Here is a 23,487-nt window from a genome sequence, read left to right on the forward strand (position 1 = left end):
TACTAGTTACTTATTACTCTTTTAAAAAGTAATATTACATTACTTATTACTGGTATCAAGAGTAACTAGTTACATAACAAGTTACATTACTTTTGATGTTCACGTAACGTCATCATTTCACAAGAGGTTGCATGCTTCAAAAGAAAAGATCTACAAGTTGTAATGCATCGCAACGTGTTGATAGCTTGTAGATCTGTTCTTTTTTCGCATGCAACCCCTTCTATGGTGTATAAATTATAGGCAATAATGGTCTATCTCGGTCAAAACCAAATCATGTTCATTGTAACTTAGTAACTCAAAGTTACTTGGATTAATAACTAATACAATTATTGTTTTGGCAATTGTAATAAGTGTTATAGCAGTATTGTACAGTAAAATATTGATTTATTTTTTATGATTGTATGGGTGCTATTATTTCATTATTCCATTCTATCTGTCATCATTTAGAATAGATTGCGTTTCTGTGTTTCTTTTGTTAACAGGGTCATAAACACCTTGCTCTGAAGGCCTGCCTTTGATTGAATCAACCCTTTGATCAAGCTATATGTAAAAGGGAATGTAACACCTATTGTTTCTTTGTCATGGGACCCCTGAGACCTGAGACAAGACTGAGAAGACGTCAGATGAAGCAGTAATTCTGAAGGGAATGATGATTGATTTTTTTCCCACAATTTCTTTTATTGGTGGATAGATCAGTGACACTCAAGCTTATTAAAAAATACATATATTTGTAATAAAAAAAGGGAGAAATTCTCACCATTTGAGAATGATCAATAATAATATTAACAGAGAAAAGAAAACAATCAACCCAAAAGCAGCAGCATACAGTATCTGGAATGGACCAAAATATCAGTAGGAAGTTACACAAAATAATTTAATCTTCATAAAAAGAAAAGTAATTGTTTTTGGTAACAGACAAAAGATTAAAGGCATACTTAATTAAACCATGACTTGGGTTAACAAGATTTGAGACAGAAAATTACAATGATTTCATTAGCAACATACAGTATGTGAAATGAATAGTGTTCAAAAGCTTAAAGAAAGCAAAAGGCCATTTCTTATGATGTGCAAACCAATATCCTCCATGATCTCATAAAAGGTTAGGCCCTTTTATCTAACAAAAACAATAATCTCTTGAAATTCCATCTATTTGAAATAAAGCTAATTCCCCAATATTTTAACCACTTTCAACCAGGCGTCAATATCTTAGACTTATTATAAGCAAAAAAGTTGTAAATTGTCAAGCTCACAATCTCATATTTCCTCCGCACGACACTATTGTGTGGTTAAAATTTATTTCAACACTATTGACAGATAAAAGTAATTTAAAGCAGCACTATGTCACTTTTTTTCATGAATAAAATAATTTTGTCCAATCTGTATGGTAGATTATGTTATGTTTGTTCGTTTAGATCAGGGGTCTTCAACCTTTTCAGGCCAGGGACCCCCAAACCCATGGGGAGATGGAGCAGGGACCCCCTACCTTGTAGGGTAGGGGGGGCTACCACATATATTGTATATTTATGTATACAATTGTGTTTTATATTGCCTGCTCCTATACGCACCTGCCCCAGTAGGTGTGCAAAATAAAGATTCTCTACAAAATATGTATAAACATACCATGTTATTGTGCATTGTGCCTCCATTTATCTGTTTGCTATGGATTCATGTTATGTTTAAAGAAAATTTGACATTTTGGGAAAAAAAAAAAAAAAAAAAAGTTATTTTTTTTCAAACAAAAATATTGTTTAATCAAATAACAATTTCGGACCCCCTAGGGGTCGCGGACCCCCTGTTGAAGACCTCATGTTTAGATCGTGTCAAAGGTCATGTCTCACCTAGACACAGGATCTGAAACGAATTTTGACCTGATTGTCAAGATTCAATTAATCCCCTGAGCAAGCAGGCAATGATAAAAAAATCAGCACTTGCGCAGGATACTGGGTTCAAATCCGGGGTAGAAGAGGAAAGTTATATAGTGCTGCTTTAACACGGTACTAATTTAAAAAAAGAAGGAGCTCCAGTAACCAGGAACCCACTCCAGGTTAGACTCCAGGTTAGACTCCAGGAGTTGGAGTCTAACCTCCAACTCCTCCCACTGCCTTTGCTCAAGGGCACTGGGAGGAGTTGGTTCCTAACATGCATGTTTAAATACCGTTCTGTTTTAGTGTGGGAGCAAACCCACATGGACATGGTAAGAACATGTCCAAACCACACAGAAAAGCCCCAGTGGGATTTGAACCCAAGACCTTTTTCTGTGAGGCAACAGTGTTAACCACTGAGCCACCTTTCCACAACACAAAGGAAAGGAGAAAAAAATGCACTGAAAATTGGCAATTTACAAGGTCAAAACGAGTTGCGCTGTGACGAGCTGTGAGCTTGTAAAATGGCAATTTTTGGTGCACGACACAGGCGAACAGCCAGGTATAAGGAGTTCATCCTCAAGACAATGTAATGTTACATATATCCATATATAAAAAGATAAAAATTACCTTGCCTGACATTTATCATTCAATAAGTAAAACAGAGCCTCTGTGCTGATAAAAAGTTAACATTGTGTCAAATTAAGCCACCTATTCTTTATAAAGTACCAGTACCTAGTATATATATACATGTCTTTTTCTCATTTTGTTTTGTCAGTTCTATCCCATAAGAGATGGTCACATGTTTTGCAAACAGTTGACATGTCATTTTGGAATGGTGTGCTCCAAATGGAGATGTCCCCACGTGGTGTCTCTGCGGTGGCTGCATCATAGGGAACAGAAGTACCTGTGGACGGGGAACGCGGTGAGGCCGGACAGAGCGATCCCCAGGCTGTCTCCCACACTGGCGGTCGCCATGGCAAACTCCCTGTGTCTGTCTTCAGTCTGGAGATGGGGAAAGGATGTGAGAGAAGTCAGGAATGTCATGTTCCTACATTCTCTTATGCACGCTTACTGTTGTATGCACCCAAGTTCATGACTAATTGCACCAGATTTCGTATTAACACTGTTGGGCAGAAACGTTGTAAACTATGGCCAAGGCTGTTATTTTTCAGGAAATGGAAACAATGACCGGTTTTCCAATGTAGACAGTCATTATTTAATCACAAGATCTTGTTAATACTTGTATCGGTTAATATAAAACCCACAGTCAGCCTTAACCACTTTCAACATGACATCGGCAAAAATGTTCAAAATGTTTCAAGATTTTTAAAGAAGAGTAAAAATAGCTCACAACGTGCCACACTGCGATTAGCTTGTAGATCGGTTATTTTCACTACTTTTTTTTTAACAACACAAATCTTGTACGGGGGTCCCTGGCACAAAATCTTTTCAGATGGGGATCTTTGGCATGAAAAGGTTTGAGAACCACCGCAGCCGATGAGCTGACCTCCTTGCTGATGTAGTAGAAGGTGTTGACATAAGCGGCTCCTCCCAGCAGGCCTTCATAGAGCACTATGACAAACACCAGCCAGGCACCGGGCAGGAACTGGTAGTACACAGCCAGGGACAGCAACACTGCATTCACACACTGGAAAACACAGAGGCAAGGACGCTCATCACCTGCTGTGTAGTTAGGAACCTTCCTTAATATTAGGTACCCTGTGCAGTCCAAAGGTTTACATTGAATTGAGGCAACCTAGAAAGGTAGTGTCATGTGACTAATGTTTCCATGGAAATCGATCCTGTGTACCAGCTGAACAGATGAAGTGACATATATAAGAATATATTATACACAATATACAATTATATATATGAAATAAATCATTTCATGGGGGGGGAGAAGCTTCCTAGTTGGGTATCATTTCTTTCTAATATTATTTGAAAAAAATTATACCCAACTAGGAAGCTTCTTTCCAAATGAGACCAAGCCCATCAAAAGATATGAATGCTAGAGACCTCGGCCTCCAGACAAAGCCCACACAAGTACCTGTTCTGTTCCACTGAAATTACACACAGTTAATACTTCAGGGGAAGAATGCTGGGTCTCTGCTTTATATGTATAGTGTGTCTTGACAAAACTTGTTTGCGATAAACTGACAAATTGAAATTAAATACCAAGATAGATCATTTTTTACGCATTCAGAGTTAAATAAACACTGCATTTTATGGGGTAGAATATGACTAATATGTAAAGGTCCTCTCACCTGTAGCAGAGAGAGAGCCCACAGCTTCCTTATCTTCACACAGCACAGAGAGGAGCGGGAAACCAACACACCCACCTGGTACAAAGTCTGGTACCTAACACACACACAGACACACACACAACTTAAGCCTAATTGATACTCTGTCATACGATGATGTCGCACGACAAGGTATAAATCAGGCTTGTTATTGAATTACCATAAAATATCCATTCCACTGAACATCATATACTGACCAGCGGTACTGCTCGGCATGGGTCAGGGGGAACTTTGGGAAATACAGGAGCTCCAGCTGAGAAAGGAAAGGTATATTATGCATCCAAATTCCTGATCTACACCAATCTACACATGTGTCGTAGAGAAAATCTAAGAGGAATGCCAAACTTAACTTTAACTTCTTTGCACTTCCTTTCAGCTTTTGATTTTACACAAAGGATACAAAAAGTATACTTATTCATAATTTGCTTTTAACTCAAATTAGCCCCTACAATCCATGAGCAGCCGTGGAGTCGGGAAGTTTGTCACTTTATATCAGATTTAAAAGTATAATTAAAATTTCAAACAGATCTAAGTGAGGTGAATTCATTGTAAGTGTCACAAGGGGGCAGCAGAGTCAATACTCACCAGGCCCTGGTTGATGAAATACTCAGCGAAATAAACCAACCCCAGGGGAAGCACAAACTTCAGCAAACCCTGGCAAAGTTAGAGGAAGTAGAGACATACATTGTGTCAGGTGACAAATGTCAGACATGTGTCACCTGACCCTTTTCTTACCGAGTATTCACAGAGCTCCATGGCATTAATATGCTTGGCATTGTGTACTGCTATTTGAACATCTACTGTATGTATAATACGGTAAACCCAAACACCAATTCAAGTTCCTGATTCCTAACATGACATGCACAAAATAGAGACGCCAGCTTGAAAGTGGTTAAGTCTGTCTGTGGGTTTTATCAACATTTAACAAATGAAAAGTATAAATGATAACTACATTGGATCCATTGGAACACAGGTTATTCTTTTTCCATTTCCTGAAAATGTAGTTTTGGACATACAAGGTTTCTGCCAGACAGTAAAATATGTGTGGTTGTGATGTGTGTCAGCCAGGTGTACACTCACTCTGGTGACATGTAGTTTCTCTCTTAAGGTGAGCGGCCCAGTAGGTCTGTCCTCTGTTACATTCATCATGAGGAAGAGAGCAAAACCAGTGAGGGTTATTCAATAATAAAACTAATAAATACTAAATAAAAGCTACTAAAGTTTCACATCATAGATCTAATAAAATTGTCGTAAAAAAAAGCCCAAATGAAGGAGTCTCAATAATCTGAATGTAATGCAAAAGTTATAAAAGGCAGTGAAACGCGAATTGTATGTTGATGAAATTAGGCTTGACTGTTGGCTGTACCTTTCTCTTGCTGTGGCTCATTTTCATCAGAATCTTCCATTAGCTGCTGTCTCTCCTCTGAGACTCCACCCGTCACTGGCATCCTCGCCCCTCCATTATGCCACTGAGGAAATGACGGCGGAAAGACCAACAGGAAAAAGTAGCTGGAAACAGGAATATGGATAAAAATAAAAAAGGTATTTACTATTTATATTTCAGGTATTTTGCGAACTCTCTCATCTAACAGCAGAATAATCGTCCTTTGACTCAATTACCAGCACTACATGCAACAGTAAAGCCTGATTTATACTCAGTTGTACGCTATTGTTGTGCACAAACAAATAGCGGCTATTTTCCTTGCACGACACCAGAGCGCAACAAAGTATAATTCAGGCAGTATAAAGGTGCAAAGAAAAGATAGACAGAGAGCAGACCCGTGGCTCAGCCAGATAGTGCTCACATCACATGCATCCAGACCTAATCATGAAACCATGGGTTCAAAACTGGGTCATAAGCTACAGTATGACCTCCTTTGCTCTACTTCACAAGAACAATGTTGGTGTCGAGTTGGCATTTCCTGGTTTTAGACAGACAAGATAGCAATTAAATGAAGATAAGGTTGAAAATAGGTGAAGTGCTCCTTTAAGGAGACCAAAATGTGAATGAACATCCAGGTTATGGATTCCATCATTTACTAATAACACACAAATGCAACAAGAGGTGAGTTTATTGAGTGTTTCTATGGGTGCTACTTCACAGGAACACTTGTCAGTCTTACCTCATCACCATGGCAACAGGGACGACTAGCATGATGAGCAGCGTGACCTGTGGTGACAAGCCAGCCTGGGTGAAGGCTGAATAGAGCAATGCCCCGGCCACACCAGCCCCTCCAGTGCCTGAACCCCATCCCCCCAACACATCCCTGAGACAAAGACACACAGACACACATACTGCTGTAGTCACACAATGAACAAATACACACATACACTGTAAAACAAAATATGCGTTCAGTTAACTCTGAGAGTACAAAGTTGTACACTCTCAGAGTTACAAATGGATACATTAACATTGAGGATTTGACTAGGTATACTATATTTTATATCCACTTGGCCAACTGGTCAATGGAGTTTGACCATTCAAGGTTGCTCAAGGTCATGCTACCAAATTAGAGACATTTGTATTTCTATTTGTTGAACAATTCTGTCTTCAACAGTTTTTGAGTTATAGTGAAAAACATGTCTGGGGCCCGATGATCTTGACCCCCAACACATTCGACCCTAGTCACCCTGACAATCTTTAATGGATAGGATTATAGCACAATAACAGAGAGAATATATTATTCTCAGTTTGAAGTAAATTGAGCTATTTTTTGAAGAAGTTATGGCTGAAAAAAGATAGACAGACAGACATACAAGCCAGATGAAAACAATGCCCCTCTCTGACAGGGTGGGGTAAAAACAAACAGGCAGCGTCTCACCTGTTGAAGAAGACAGTGAGAGAGAGGAAGGAGAGTTCTCCCAGACCAGAGCTCACACTGGCAAAGATCACACCTGGAAAACATCACAGTATTAGAATACCTTTGTCTGGGCAGAGAGGGAGAGTCGTAGCTAGACTATATCACTGCGTGGATATGAGTCTGGTGCTTCCATGAGGACGTTTTTTTTCCCAAGGGGCGGGATAAAAAAAAATGGCCCTCGACGCAATTGGTTAGACCTACAACCAACTACCAATTACAGTCTCCCATAATCGAATACTGGGCCCTGATTGGTTACACACGTCTTCTGGAGCAGGAAATGGATTCTCTACAGACGGATTTCCGCGCGACGTCATCACAGAGCAGAATGCGCAATCTGCGCATGCTCGGGGGAAACAAAAACGAGCGCCGTTCACTCTGTTGTTGTGTTCGGGAGTTAGATAGCCATAATTCTGCTATTATAGGCATAATAGGCATAATGCTGCTATTATGTACAAACAGATCCAACTTTCGACAAATCATTTTTATTGAGTAAACAAGGTATTACAAACTGCATAATTTAATCTACTTTCATTAAACCCGGTGAAGATCATTTCTTTTATGAATGGACATTTGACCAGAGCTGCTGCGGGTAATGGCGCCCTCTATAGGCTTCCCCCTCCTCTGCGCGGTCATATCCTCTCAATGTTTACAAACATGAAACCCGTCTATGGAGCGGTGCCAGACCCAAATCGCAGAGTGCAATTTTCTGGTCCCAGGCTAGGAGAGTTGGAGGCTTAAATTAATGATCAGATAAATGGTCAATTTCTTATTACAGTTTGATGACAGTAGCAGATTTCAGTGGAAAAACTCTGGCTGCACTCTCAATCACATAACAGCAGCAAGTTAAAACCATGGAGTAAAAAAACATGTCAAGTCCCCCTCAGCATTTTCAACAAAGTCATTCTAAATTACTGTAAAGGTTATGGTTAAATAAACTTTAACCCTGACGTCCCTCTTTTGGGTATTTCATTACAGGAAAATTGTGAAAATACAAATCTTGTGATTTTTAATTTTTCTAAATAGGGCTCATGTTATCAATAGTTATAATCAATTGTTATAACTGCCAAATGTGTTCCTTCTATTTACTTGTATGCATGTTTGGTTCATGTGAACATGTCACTTTCCTGATTGACAATTTCTAACTTGTTTCAAGTTAACCGTAAAAATAAAATAAAATAAATGAATAAAAAATAAAAAATAGTAGTTTATGAGATGGAGGTCATCTTTCCATTACCCAGAATGCTCATCCACATGACTGAAGAGAAGGATACCAATAGGAAGCTTGTTGTTGCAGCGCTGACACAGAACAAAACACGAAACCTAGTGGTCCAGACAGGAAGGGACATTATTGATCCATTTGTACACTCAGTTAAAATAACACATAGGATTTTACTGTGCATGAAAATCAAACTGCCATGACTTTCCCAATGACTGCATCTCTTCCCACTTCAACACTTTGTGGTTCAGTGTGGTGTTGACAGATACTTAAATACCTCAACATAACACTAGATTCTGAGATAAAGAATGACTACCACCAACTTTTTACCAACGTTTATACAGGTGGATATATGCACAGTCTATTAACAGTCTATCAACACTGAGTATATGAGTGAATATACAGTATTTACAGTATATCAACAGTCTGTTGGGTGAATATACAGTATTTACAGTATATCAACAGTCTATGAGTGAATATATGTACAGTCTCTCAACAGCTATCCTTAACAGGCATCTGTCAAATGTACTGTCCATCCTAGGAGTCCATGCAGGAGTCAGTAGTCAAAAGACAAACGTCTGTAACAGACAGTGGAGGTTTTAAAGATCTCATATGGGGCTTGGTTTGTGGAGCCTGATTGGCACAAGGGATTGGCCAAGGTGCTTTGTGGTGTACCGAGGACCGACAAGGGTGGCTGAAAGTGCTCCTCATCTTCTACTTACCCATAGGGAATTAAGTGGATGAAGAAGGGAGCAGTGAACTTGATGAGGAGGGTGGGTAGGATATCTGCTAATAGAACAGCCTGCAGAGAGGGAGCCAGAGAAGTTTAGGGACGACTCCAAAGCAACAGGATTGGAATAAAATCAAGGCTGTTTTGTTTAGCTATAGCGGTGTTTCCCAAACAGTGGGTTGGGGCCCATTTGTGGGTTGCAAACGCATTGTTATGGGTCACAGGTAAATATCCCTTTTTTGTTTGCTAAATTTGTTATTATTATTATTTTAAATCTAAAAATAAATACATTGAAATTTCCAGGCAGGAAAAAAAATTCAAACATTTTTCTAAAGAATTTCATAATTTTCAAAACAATCAAAGAAATCCCATATATTTAAAAAACGTATAATAAATAGTGAAAATATCATATCATAACATCCCGTGACCCACTTCTGTGTATCGGGAGACAGCGGTTGCGAAACACTGGTCTAATAAACCTATTTACCGCAGTTGACACAGGGTTGCAGTCATAGCGGCTACCGTTGCTGCTGCTTCCCAGTTCAAAGTTCAACGCCGCTGTGGATGGCGTCTGGAACAGAGATCGAAAAAAGGGTTGAAAAGGGGTCTTATTTTCACACTTTAGAACAGATTTTTTTTAACTTTCTGAACATGCAGGGCTTACTAGCCATCCAAACTCAGTAAAATAATAAATGTTATAATATTTCAATTGTTTAACTCTTTGCAACCAAATTTGGTTAGATTTGCACTCTCTCTCTGAGTTAAAGTTTCCTTACCGGTACTGTGGAGTTGTCAGTGCCTTGCTGTTTCAGGATGTCATGTGCTGCACTCAGCATTACCACATAAGCGAAGTTGTTGCACAACCCCAGAAGCCTAGACACACCATGTTTGCAGAAGGACATCAATTGTATTAGCTGTGCCACTGATAGTATCGATTTGACATATTGATTTGAGCCTATCAGTGGGTGTAAATAAAATAAATGTAAAAGACTTGTAATTAGATCCAGTCAATATATCGATATACTGATATGATCCCTAAATATCGTCTTGGAAAATATCTGTCTTTTCATGGTAAAGGCTGCATTTTGATTGATTGATTGATTGAATACTTTATTAGTCAAAAGATTTAAACAGCACGTGGTACAATCAGACATTAAGGCTAAAAGGATAAGACAAGAAGTCCTGAGGACTTGTTTCCATTGTGGTTTCCATGTATTCAATTCATCAACATAGCATACTATATGTACAAATGAGGAAAAAGGAAAAAAGGCAGCAGTGAATGACACCTCCTTGCATTCATCTCCCCCATCACTTATGATGCAATGTTTTCTCCTGTCAGTTTCTTGTCAATATTACAACCCAAATAGGTAACTTCTTCTTTCCTTGAGATCTGACCTTGAAATCATCTTTACATTACTAAGGGAATGTTTGGACCCAAAAAGAATGGATTCAGTTTAACCAAGGTGTAATGTTTAACCAAGGTGTAATGAATGAAGTATGGATTTTGCCAAGTTCAGAACTGAGGGCTTCCTCAACTTGCATGTTGTCCTCGCCTGAGACCTGCGGAGTAGCTCTCTTTAAGGCATATTCATATATATAGTATAATATGACACCCACTTAGGCATGACTGATGATTATGTATCAGAAAACTCATTGTGTAGATATTTTGTCAAAGCACTAATAGTCATCCCCATAATAGCATCTTCTCAATATCGCGGTATAAATTTGGTCAAACATTGTGATATTTCATTTTTAATTTTGAAGAACCACATTGTCATTTGATTTAATTGGACCAATTCAGTTTAAAGCTACAATCAGAAACTTGTAATGTCCTACCTGGACCTGGGGAAATATTGCTCCAGGCAGCACTAACCAGTAGGTGTCCTACATGACACCAGGGTCTACAGCTCAGACCACCTCCAAACACTGCAGATGTGCATACTCTGAAGTCTACCACCATGGCATGATTGGTTAAAATAACATTTTTATCCATTCAAATAAGTTCTCCGGATTGCAGCTTTCAACACTCACCAAAATCCGCTCCAGTTCCGCCACTGAGACCAGCGACCTGTCAATCATAATAAATAATATATTACAAACGTTATTTGACACCACAGAAGTCTGGTTTATACTTCGTCGTACGAAGGTGCCACTCGACGAAAATAGCCGATAAATTAGGAAATGTGCCGACTCACCTTGTACATGTACAGGATCTGCATTCACGCTGCTTGCATGTTCCATGGTTTAAAAGTGCAAATAATGAGTAAAACTCTCAAAACTAAATAGAAATACAAATAAGCAGCTGTTACCTAGCAGCTAGCTCCACACAATACATTCTCAACAACAGCATTTCGGGCAGATCAAATCGCATGACAAGCATAAAGACAGCATTGTGATGAGCTGTCTGACTGAAGCTCCGACACACGGTTCAAACCCCGGAACTACGTTTACATAGAACCACTGCTGGTCATATTTACGAACGTCCAGATGATGTTCAGCTATAGGATGTTCAACTGAGTTTTCCTTCTTAAAACATAGGAAAGAGTTTCCCTCAAGTCTGCTGCTATGTGTTCCACAAAAATACGTCCCCCCGGCCACGGAAACAAGAACCCCACTTAAGGGTTCCCAGTCTGGGGAGTCTGGTAGTGGTCTGGTACAGTGGTACAGTACTCCAACAACAATAACAACTTTGGTTCGGCGTCGTCAGTTGTATGCAGTGGTGGAAAAAGTACTACAATTCTTTACTTAAGTAAAAGTACCAATACTGCAATATAGAAATACTCTGTTACAAGTAAAAGTCCGGAATTCTAAATATACTTGATCAAAAGTAGGCCTACAAAAGTATTGGCATCAAAATGTACTAACTACCAAAAGTAAAAGTACTAAAATGTTTGATAATAGCAGATCTACAAGCTCACAACGCGTCGCTTCGCGACGCGTTGTGAGCTTGTAGATCGGCTATTTTCAAATAGCCTAGGTATAAAATAGCGCTAAAGTGTTTAATGTATGTTTTATAATATCATAATTTATATCTGAAAAGTAACTAGTAACTAAATCTTTCAAATAATTGTAGTGGAGTAAAAGTACAATATTTGCCTCTGAGATAGTTGAGTGGTATTGGAAATTGAAAATACTCAAGTAAAGTACAAATACCTCAAAATTATACTTAAGTACAGTACTTAAGTAAATGTTCTTAGTTTACTTTCCACCACTGGTTGTATGTTGCAGGTTTTGTGAATAATGTTGACCCTGTTACCATAAGGTAACAAAAAACCTTGTACCAGTGAATTACTGATACACAAAAACGAACGTTCAACACAGGCAATTTCCATTTTCACCGCTAGATGCTGGTAAATACGGCAGTATAACCAATGACGCAATTTCTCTAAACTAAAATCACGATATAAAGTGGCTATAATACTCTATCGACCAATTCCTTTCTTTTGCTGGTGTAATCAGGTAATTTTAGGCCACGTAGAATGATCATGCTGTTCATGTGATACACAAACAGCATACAATACAGCAATACATTGTATTATATAGCGCGTCCGTATTATTCACATGTGAGGTGTTAAGCCAACAATCCCAGTGCCACTTTCTTTGTTATTAGAATAGTTTATGATGAGTTACAAATAATACAGCTAAAGTAGTCTACGCTAGATAGATTTATTTCACTGTGATGTGTTGTAATGATCTCAACACTTCTTCGACACTAGTCTCCATGTTTCTGGAACTTTCAGGAAAGAGCGGAGCGTCATGTAGGCGTTACTACGCCGGAAGCTAAATGTACGCTGAATGCTCTCATTGGCCAATGCCATCTGAAACGACCAGAAACATCCACAGAGTTGTGGAAATGTCCAGAAAGCTTTTTACACATATATATAAGAGTAGTTCATCAGACACATAGATAGTCACAAACCAACACAGCATCAGCATCGTACAAGTGAACAGCGAGGAGCGACCACAAGAAACTGAAACTTCACAGTGCATAGTAAGTACCACCCTGTTTCTGATACTTTTAATTTACATTTGCATGTATGTCTTTAAATGTCATGATGAATTGAAAACATATGACCACAGTGGAAAGAAGCCCTCCGGGCTGTTTGTGTTATCCTTTTAGCAATGTACCACTGTACTATTTACAAACTGTCTATAAAGTATTCAATCAATCAAAAAACAGACTATTGATGGAATATGGGTGAACATTTTCGTTTTCATTTGAATGAAGTGAATTAACCCCAAGGCTATAAGGAAAATAATAAATGTATTTAATTTACAATATGTGATAAAATATGCATCAGATTTGGGTTATTCAGTGTGAAGTAAATTCCAGGAAGACATTGAGGATTGTAATGGAACAACTGTTGCGAGACATAATCTGAAAGATACAAATCATATAATGCCCAAATATAGAATCAATATACACCTGTACAATCAATGTAACTATAATACTTATAATACTTATCTATATTACAATGTATATCATTTGATTTAAATGATACAGATGATGAGTAGCCTATGTTGTTCTGTACTGTAATATTTTTAAATGATCAATACTTATTTATTACATATTATAATTTATAATTATAATAATAACAATGCATACCGTACGTATATTGTTTGAATTGTTTCATGTGTCTAATATTCCCTTAATTTATTTCTAGGTAATTATTCAAAATGTCTGCAGCAAAAGGTGTTGCTATTGGCATTGACCTGGGAACCACCTACTCCTGTGTGGGGGTTTACCAGCATGGAAAAGTAGAAATCATTGCCAATGACCAGGGCAACAGGACCACCCCCAGCTATGTGGCTTTCACAGATTCTGAGAGACTCATTGGAGACGCAGCCAAGAACCAGGTGGCTATGAACCCCTCCAACACTGTGTTTGATGCCAAGAGACTGATCGGCCGAAAGTTTGATGACGCAGTGGTGCAGTCAGACATGAAGCACTGGCCCTTTAAGGTGGCGAGTGATGGAGGAAAGCCCAAAGTTCAGGTGGAATACAAGGGAGAGAACAAATGCTTCAACCCAGAGGAGATCTCCTCCATGGTTCTGATAAAGATGAGAGAGATTGCTGAGGCCTACCTGGGCCAGAAGGTGAACAATGCTGTCATCACAGTCCCAGCTTACTTCAACGACTCACAGAGACAGGCTACAAAGGATGCTGGCACCATTGCAGGGCTGAATATACTGAGAATCATAAATGAGCCAACTGCAGCCGCCATCGCCTACGGACTAGACAAAGGCAAGTCAGGAGAACGCAATGTCCTAATCTTTGACCTGGGTGGGGGAACCTTCGACGTGTCCATCCTGACGATCGAGGACGGCATCTTTGAAGTGAAGGCTACAGCTGGAGACACTCACCTGGGCGGGGAGGACTTTGACAATCGCATGGTCAACCACTTTGTGGAAGAATTCAAGAGGAAATACAAGAAGGACATCAGCCAAAACAAGAGAGCTCTGAGGAGGTTGCACACAGCTTGTGAGAGGGCTAAAAGAACCCTGTCCTCCAGCTCTCAGGCTAGCATTGAGATTGACTCTCTTTTTGAGGGCATTGACTTCTACACCTCCATCACCAGGGCTCGCTTTGAGGAGATGTGCTCTGACCTTTTCAGGGGAACATTAGAGCCTGTGGAAAAAGCCCTTAGAGATTCCAAAATGGACAAGGCGCACATTAACGACATTGTCTTGGTTGGAGGCTCCACCAGAATCCCCAAAATCCAGAAACTCCTGCAAGATTTCTTCAACGGCAGGGAGCTGAACAAGAGTATCAACCCAGATGAGGCGGTGGCTTATGGAGCTGCCGTCCAGGCTGCCATTCTGTCAGGCGATACATCAGGAAATGTTCAAGACCTGTTGCTGCTGGATGTGTCACCTCTGTCCCTGGGCCTTGAGACAGCTGGAGGAGTTATGACAGCCCTCATCAAACGGAACACCACCATCCCCACTAAACAAACCCAGACATTCAGCACTTACTCTGACAACCAGCCTGGAGTCCTCATCCAGGTGTATGAAGGAGAGAGAGCCATGACCAAGGACAACAATCTGCTGGGCAAGTTTGAGCTGTCAGGAATCCCACCTGCTCCTAGAGGGGTTCCTCAGATCGAGGTCACCTTTGACATCGATGCCAATGGCATCTTAAAAGTGTCTGCTGTGGATAAAAGCACAGGCAAAGAGAACAAAATCACCATTACCAACGATAAGGGCCGGCTCAGCAAAGAAGAGATCGAGAGGATGGTGGAGGATGCTGACAAATACAAAGTTGAAGACGACCTTCAGAGGGACAGGATCACTGCCAAGAACTCACTGGAATCCTACACCTTCAACATGAAGAGCGTTGTGCAGGATGACAACGTGAAGGGGAAGATCAGTGAAGAAGACCAGAAGAAGGTCATTGAGAAGTGTGATCAGGCCATAGCCTGGCTGGAGAACAACCAGTTGGCTGATAAAGAGGAGTACCAGCATCAGCAGAAAGAGCTGGAGAAAGTGTGTAGCGCCATCATCAGCAAGTTGTATCAGGGAGGAATGCCAGCAGACAGCTGCAGACAGCAGGCACAAGGCAACTCACAGGGCCCAACCGTTGAGGAGGTTGACTAAAATTAGTCTTTATGGACTTAAAAAACAAAAGAAAAAAAGATGATAATGTTTACTGTACTTTCACTCAATATCTGTGACTAGGTGGTTGCCCATGGTGTATTTGTGTTTTGTTGATCATGTGCATTCACTGTCTATCAATTGTATATGTTTTTATTTACAGTATGCATTGCTGGGCATTGCAGTAAAATGTGAAATTGAATATTTCTGGTGGCTTTGTATCTTTTAAATAAAAAATATAATTATAATTCATAATAATAATCTATCCTAAGTTATTCACATTTACATTTAGCTCTAGGTACATAGATGACATTTTCTTTATTTGTAAAGTATCTGGAACCCAACTGAAGGAGTTCATAGAGTAACTCAACATTAACAACTCTGAATGTGATGACCACAAGATGAAGAGTGACTCAAACAGACTTGGTTCTTGTCATATACTGTAATAAATGTGCCTGCGGCCGAGAGCCGGTATCACGGTAAATGCAAGGCGCCAAGCCACAGGAAGAGAGCCTTTGATATATATGTATGCAGACGCAGAGACAGAGACATAACCTAACTTGTATCACCAACCTTTTGTGAATAAACACGTTCGTATTGTTTAAAGAGGACTCCGTCCATCTTTACAGTTCTAACATATACCATAAAAGCACTAACAGAAACTCTGTGTTACATAAACAATCCTTCCATCCTATTTCATTCAAGAGGAGTCTGCAAATATCCCAGTTTAGTCGCATCAATGTTCTACTTTACCAACTCAATTTAATGTATTAAATTAAGCATTGTGTTCATTCATGCTAGTATAGGCTAGATATATACCCATTATTAAATTATAATAATATATAAGACCCTACTGTACATCCTATGCCTTCATTGATTGATTGATGATTCTAGAAAACAATCTCCAGTCCCTCATAACATTGTTAAAGTCATTGAGGTCTTGGATAGTTAAAGGTACCTGGGTACTGACAAGCAATAAGCATTAGTTAAATAATGATAATAATAATAATCATCATCATAATCATACAGATGTAATGTCATGTAAACAGGTCCATTACACTCTCAGTGTTAAATTGACACTGAGGATTTTACTTGGCATGTTTTGGCAACATGAGTTTATGTTACTGGGGAGACCACACAGTTTTACTGTGTCCATTTGTACTCTCAGAGTTAAATTAACAGAGGATTTCACTGTCTAGTGAAAGTAGCCATCAATATCACACAAGTGTCAGTTAACTGTGATGTTTAAGTGACAGCCAGGTGCTGAGAAAAGTCTGTTATCATTCTAAAGTGTCCTGGCCACCTGCTCAGACACGAATGTGACTTGATCATCCTCTGAAGAACTGAAACAGAATTAACATGATATTACACTTGTTTAACATCTGCAGGGCTCTTTTTAAGAACACGCCTAACAAAAATGTTATTTCTCAATCTACTCATACCGTACACTCAGGAGAGCACCACCAGTTTCCACACCACTAAAGACACAGACTTCACCTTGAACCCAGAACCCACCGGTGACCTGCGACCTGTCACACTGGACCACAACGACCATGGCCGCTGTGGGGGGAAACTTACCGAACCCTCTGAGGACTATCAAACGATGTTGCTGTCTGCCACCCTCTTCCAGCCTTCCTTCATTGGTGAGTTGTGTTTATATGTGTACAATGTGCAATTTTGAAATAGGTGATAACCTATTCCTTCCACCATGGCTTCTTCTTATATCTGAATAAATTACTTATTTTCCCTTCCTAATTTTGCCTGCTATTCTGCATTGCTACAGTTGTCAAATCATCTAGTCTTTATTGCATAACCTCTTAAGCAAAAATCTAATTGTTTTCATTGCCTTTCTTCCCAGTGTTCAACGTCTTTTGCTCTGGAGATGAAGGCTGGATGAAATATGGACCCTTGTTATGAGCATCCCAGACAGCACAAGTAAGTAGTCTGTTCTCTTCCCCATTATATGTGAAAATAGTGCTTGTGTTCACAGCTAATCCTTCTGTGGTGTGATTAATTTTATTCCAGGTGCAGCAAACGGGGGAAGAACTGACAGGCATTTCAGGATGAGGGGTACCAAAGGAAGATGGAGAGATGATTCCTGACACCATGCAGCCAACAAGTCTACAGTAGACTGACCTTTTGAAAAGGCTGAGTGAAAGACCGGATTCCACTCTGGATTCCACCTCAGCCAAGTAATGGCTAATTGAACAGGAGGCTTTTACTTATGCATTGAGAACCTCCATGAGTTATCATTTCAGATCTTGGACTGAATGCATCTTCCTTTTTTGTGTGACGACAAAGTGACGACAAAGTTACGTTTGTGCAACCTGTTGATGATTGGGCCGATTGACAGCCAATGATATATTGCTTGCAAATGTTCCCATGCTCGCAGACGTGTAACTGTAAGCGAGCCTCAGCACTCCTCAGCGCGGACACAGGCGGCTTTCACTGCCCGTTGCTGGGAACAGACAGGACAGACACAGGACCGCCGCAGCTTGTTTCTAAAAAAAACTATTCATTGTAGCCCATAAATAGATCACATAGTTGTTCAGTATTGATTAATGTTGCATATACAGCCTCTTTGTTTTTGCTGTGTCCACTCCCCCGAACGGCTCGCACCGCCGGTACACCCACCATGCAAAAAAGACAAAAGCAATGTAACTGTGTTCATTTGTCACATATGCTGAATGTGAATGAATGTGAATGTACTGAATGTACTGCACATTTGATGACTGTCTCCTTTACTCACCACTCACCATCATGGAGTGTGTGTGTGTGTGTGTGTGTGTGTGTGTGTGTGTGTGTGTGTGTGTGTGTGTGTGTGTGTGTGTGTGTGTGTGTGTGCATCCACCAGGCTCTGTTTGCTCTGTTGGTGTAATAATGAGATTTGGTGTTTTGTATACTACATCTATATTAAATTAAAAAAGTATCATATAATAATTTACAACATTTGTATTGTTCTTGTTAAGTATATATGTTATGTATATATTTGAAAACGTTTTTTTTCCTCTGGGTTACTGGCATCGAGCTCCATCTGTCCAATCACATTTATCTGAAAATAATGATTTTACTGTGTCACTTACTTCTGACACTAAAGGTGAAGGAAGGTTTATGCATTTAAGAGTCATTAAGTGTCATTCAGTCATTTATGTCACTTTAAAAGCAAAGTTGAGTTTTTGTTATGACAACTTGTTAATTAAGCCTGCTAGTCCGGGAGTCATGGGGCTTAACGTGGTTTCGTCGGTAAAAGTTTTTTTCTCAACTGATTCTTGCTGCTGGGGGTCCCCTCTTAAGGATTCAAGAGGGTGCCCGGTGAAATCCCTTGAGCATTTTTTATTATTAACCCCTTAATGCCCAAAACACTAAAAATTCACCCAAAATAGACTTCTATAGTATTTCATGCAAAATACTTGATCTAATTGCTTAAAATTTGCTTTCTACAGTGTGTATCCATGTAAGTGGATGTGTACAGTGCATTAGATTTAATATTTGTAAACTTTTAAATATTAACCCCTTCATTCCCAGAACAACTTAATCTTTAAACTGTGATATTGTGAAATAGAACATGTACAGAAATCAAATCAAATGCATCAGATCTGCTTTCTACTAAGTCTAATAGTGGACCTGGTCATGTTTCCTTTTGGATGAATGCATATTAACCCTTTGAGGCCAACCGTCATTAACCCTTAAATGCCCAAAACAAAAAAACGTTTTTTATGGCATTTTATGCAAAAATATTGATTTAGCGCATAAAATGTGATTTCTACAGTGTTTATCAATGAACGTGGATGTGTAAAATTTTGTTTTTTGATTTCACATTAGAACATTTCATAGATATTAACTCCTTCACACCCGAAGCACCAAAATCCATTAAAAATGTTGATTTATGACATGTTATGCACAGTAAATCAATTCAAATGCTTCAAATTAGCTGTATAAGAAATTAATAATGTTTATGTGGAAGTGGTCATATACAGCATATCCCATATTAAGGTCCAATGATACCAACTAACCACATTTTCCTGAGACACCAGAATCAGAGACAAGAACCAAGTTTAAAGGAATTTATAAAAGAAAAAGGAAAGAATCCTATCTAAAACTGTCTTGAGCATCCTACAACATAACAGTGACAGGACAATGTGCATGGCAAACCATGTACTCTGCAGCTGCATTTTTTGGAATTGCATGGGTTGTCAGTTTTGCAGCCACATTTAATCATTTGCAAAATGTAGTCTGGGGCAGGTTTGCAACCTTCAGGTAGAGTGGTTGGGCTCAGTGACCTGTTAGTTATGTCTTTTTCCCATCCAAACTTCACTGGGTCGCATGCTGGTGGAAGATACCCGTCAACGGACGCTGCTTGCAGCCTGCGGGCCCGACCAGGCGCGGAGGGACCACGTGCGGAGAGGCCTCGGTGGCCTGTCCTCCGCACTCCTCCGCGGCCGACCCCGGCCTAGCGAGACCGAGACGCACAGTCTGACCTAGTTGCCCTGCCACGGACCGCCTGAGGGCCCCCGCTGTCGGCCTCGCCTCAAGCCCCATCACACGGCTCGGCGAGGAGATCCGTATGCGGCGGGGGCGCAAAGGCGCGCTCCGGAGACTCCGTTTCTCAAACCCTGCTTGCGTCGCGTACTCCGGCGACCGACCAAACAGCTGCGTACCGGGCCACGGGCGCCGATCCCCCGTAACATGCCGTCGACCTGGCTAGGGGGCAAAGGAGGAAGTGGTGACCGTCATAGTGCACGCCGCCGGGAGACTATACCTCCGAGATTCCGCGGCCGGCTCCGGTCAACTCCCCCGTGTCCTGTCTATCCGTATCCCGTTTGATAGGCCGTGTGTTCTTTGTGGCGTACCTATCGTCGGTGTCCTTTCACTGGTTCCGCTTTTTGCGTCCAGACACCATGATTTGACGGTAAGGTACAAATCCAGTAAATGATACCTGGGAGAGCTCTAACCCGCGTGCGGTGCGGTGCCACTTTGCCCGGTGCAAACCGGTTATCGTGGACCAGCGCCGGGCGTTGGTTAACTTTTCCTGTGGGCTCTGTTCGTTCAGGGCCCTCTCACGTGCCGGCCGGACCAATCACATGCTAAGCAGACACAAAGAACTGAACATGCCAAGCGAGAACCCGGGACGTGGGAGACAGCAGGTTCGGGGGCGTAAGCACCGGCGTTGGACCGTGGAGGAGGTCAACGAGCTACGAGTTCTTATGAACCGTCCCAGAGATACCTGGTCGTGGAAGTCCGTGGCTAAAGACCTGGGGCGGGGGAGGACGGAGGAGCAGGTGAGGGGTAAGGCTTGTAGCCTTGAAAAGGCTGACCGTGCAAGAGGCGGTCGTCCCCCAGTCGTGCTGGATGATGAAACACTCGTCCTGACACGATTCCGTTACAGCCCGCGTTGATGAAACAGGCGCTTCGACGTCTTGTAGAAGACGCGGGTATTGATGGGGTCAGACTGGGGGAAGACTCCGACCTCTTTTTGAAGATTGAAGAGTGTTCGGTGCGATCCATTGAAGCCAAAGCTAACTGGCTAATTAGTAGCCTGGGGTCTCCGCCGAAACAGTTGCGTCGCCAGAGAGAGATAAGTGGAGAAGTGCCTGGCAGAAGGGGCAGTTGCCTGCAAATGTTTCACCGCCGGGTGTTTCTGAGGCGGCTGTACCACTGTGATAGGAAGCGGTTAGCCAAAACTGTCCTAGACGGGGACAATGTTATCGGGTGTCCGATACCCATGCATGGAATACATCGTTTCTACCAAAATGCTTGGGGGCTAGAGCGACCGTTTCTTGGACTGGGCCATTTCCGTTCCTTCGGTGGGGCTGACAATACTATCCTCGGCGATTTGATCTCGGGTGAAGAGGTTCACTCTTGTCTCCAGCGCATGCAGAATGGCAAAGCGGCCGGTCCCGACGGTATCACTCGTTCTGAGTTGCTACTATGGGACCCTGACGGCTCGCAACTCGCGCACATCTACTCATCGTGGTTGGTCGCTGGCTATGTCCCCCAGTGCCTGAAGCGGTGCCGTACGACGCTTATCCCTAAAAGTGATGACCCCGCCAAGCTAGTCCTACTTGGCAACTGGAGGCCCATTACCATCGCCTCGGTGATTATCGGTCTCTTTTCCCGTATCCTCGACGGGCGAATGAGAGCCGCCTGCCCCTTACACCCTCGACAGCGGGGGTTCATTCCCTCGTCTGGCTGCTCGGAGAACTTGATGTTACTCGAGTCAGCGTTAAAGCACAGTAAGGGGCAGGGCAAACCTTTGGGCGTGGTGTTCATCGATTTCCAAAAAGCGCTCGATACGGTCTCGCATCAACACCTCCGGGCGGTGCTGGAGGGGCGGGGTCTCGACCGGCACATGGCGGACGTAATCTTTGCGGGCTACGATGGATGTACGACGAGGGTCAGGTGTGGGGAAGGGACATCACCAGAAATGAAGGTGGGTGTGAAACAAGGTTATTTCCTTGTCTCCCCTACTTTTCAATCTAGCGGTTGATCCATTAATCACCACTATCGAACGCGAAGGGCGGGGATTCTCCTTCGGGGATGTCTCCGTGGTGGCGATGGCGTTTGCTGACGATCTAGCATTGTTTAGTGACTCAAAGGAAGGCATGCGGAGAAACTTGAACATTCTGGGGGCTTTCTGACAACTTACCGGCATGCGGGTTAACGCCAGTAAGTGTCATGGGTTCTTTATCGAAAAGAAGGGCGGCCGGCTGACCTACAATGTTAACACCGATTGGGCCTTTGACGGTGAGCGGTTGCACCTGATCGATCCTGCTGGTTACGAGAAATATCTCGGCCTCAGAGTGAGCCCGCTTGACGGTTTTTCGGCTCCGGCCTGCGAAGCCTCGATCTCCGCGTGGAGTGACAGGATCGGCAGGGCACCCCTCGATCCCCGAATGAAGTTTGATCTGTTGAACCGCTTTGCCCTACCGAGGGTTCTTTACGCCGCGGATCACATAGGCACCGCCCCCACACCCTTGAGGGATGTAGACAAGGCTATCCGGGTCAGAGTGAGGGAGTGGTTCCGCTTGCATCAATCATCTAGCAACGGGATCCTCTACTCAAGCAATTCCGATGGCGGCATCGGCCTCTTGCAGCTCCGCTCGGCTGTCTCTGCAGCCCAGGCCCGCCGAGCCTTCCGACTCAGAATCAGAATCAGAATCAAACTTTATTGTCACATCACATTACTCGGGTTGTCCAATGACAAATCCGGAAGGTGGCTCGCGCGGTTATTGGGGCGGATAAGTTGAGGCAGTGGTGGCTTAGGGCTGGGGGAATATATATATATATATTTTTTTTTATGTTTTTTTCTTTTCTTTTTCCCCCCCAGGGGAATATGTTCTGTAGATATTTTTGTGCAGGATGCTCAATATGGAAGGCCTGAAAGGGTTAATGTGCATTCATCCAAAAGGAAACAAGTTCCACTGTTGAAAGCAGTTCTAATGCATTTGATTTGATTTGATTTATGTGCATGTACAATATCACAGTTTAAAGATTATGTTGTTCTGGGCAGGAAGGGGTTAATATTAAAACATGCATAAATATTAAATCTAATGCACTGTACACATCCACTTACATGGATACACACTGTAGAAACCAAATTTAAGCATTTAGATCAAGTATTTTGCATGAAATACCATAGAAGTCTATTTTGGGTGAATTTTTAGTGTTTTGGGCATTAAGGGGTTAATAATAAAAAATGCCCAAGGGATTTCACTGGGCACCCTCTTGAATCCTTAAGAGGGGACCCCCAGCAGCAAGAATCAGTTGAGAAAAAAACTTTTACCGACGAAACCACGTTCAGCCAAAAATCACCCTTTGACTCCCGGACTATGCTATGTCATGTTTATAACAGGTCATGTCATGTCAGTAAAGTGTTCCCATCATAGCCAGTCAGGAATTAACCATCCTTTTGTGACATAAT

General features: G+C 41.6%; 2 protein-coding genes across 2 annotated transcripts; one reads left to right on the plus strand and one right to left on the minus strand.

The window, feature by feature from the left end:
• Nucleotides 1–648: 648 nt before the first annotated feature.
• Nucleotides 649–11,525, minus strand: cln3 (CLN3 lysosomal/endosomal transmembrane protein, battenin). The gene is made up of 15 exons (XM_084071572.1): nucleotides 11,168–11,525; nucleotides 11,004–11,040; nucleotides 9,749–9,845; nucleotides 9,460–9,543; nucleotides 8,965–9,044; nucleotides 8,261–8,346; nucleotides 6,988–7,060; nucleotides 6,289–6,432; nucleotides 5,532–5,674; nucleotides 5,246–5,298; nucleotides 4,751–4,819; nucleotides 4,363–4,418; nucleotides 4,130–4,223; nucleotides 3,373–3,513; nucleotides 649–2,867 (listed from the first exon to the last, which is right to left on the minus strand). The coding sequence occupies exons 1-15, from the start codon at nucleotides 11,211–11,213 to the stop codon at nucleotides 2,751–2,753; spliced, it is 1,320 nt and encodes a 439-aa protein (XP_083927698.1). The 5' UTR covers nucleotides 11,214–11,525; the 3' UTR covers nucleotides 649–2,750.
• Nucleotides 11,526–12,824: 1,299 nt separating this feature from the next.
• Nucleotides 12,825–16,115, plus strand: LOC311054924 (heat shock 70 kDa protein 1). The gene is made up of 2 exons (XM_084070946.1): nucleotides 12,825–12,963; nucleotides 13,637–16,115. The coding sequence occupies exon 2, from the start codon at nucleotides 13,650–13,652 to the stop codon at nucleotides 15,567–15,569; it is 1,920 nt and encodes a 639-aa protein (XP_083927072.1). The 5' UTR covers nucleotides 12,825–12,963; nucleotides 13,637–13,649; the 3' UTR covers nucleotides 15,570–16,115.
• Nucleotides 16,116–23,487: the final 7,372 nt, after the last annotated feature.

Source organism: Gymnoscopelus microlampas, assembly GCF_963454915.1.
Source record: "Gymnoscopelus microlampas genome assembly, chromosome: 11".
Lineage (NCBI taxonomy): Eukaryota > Metazoa > Chordata > Actinopteri > Myctophiformes > Myctophidae > Gymnoscopelus > Gymnoscopelus microlampas.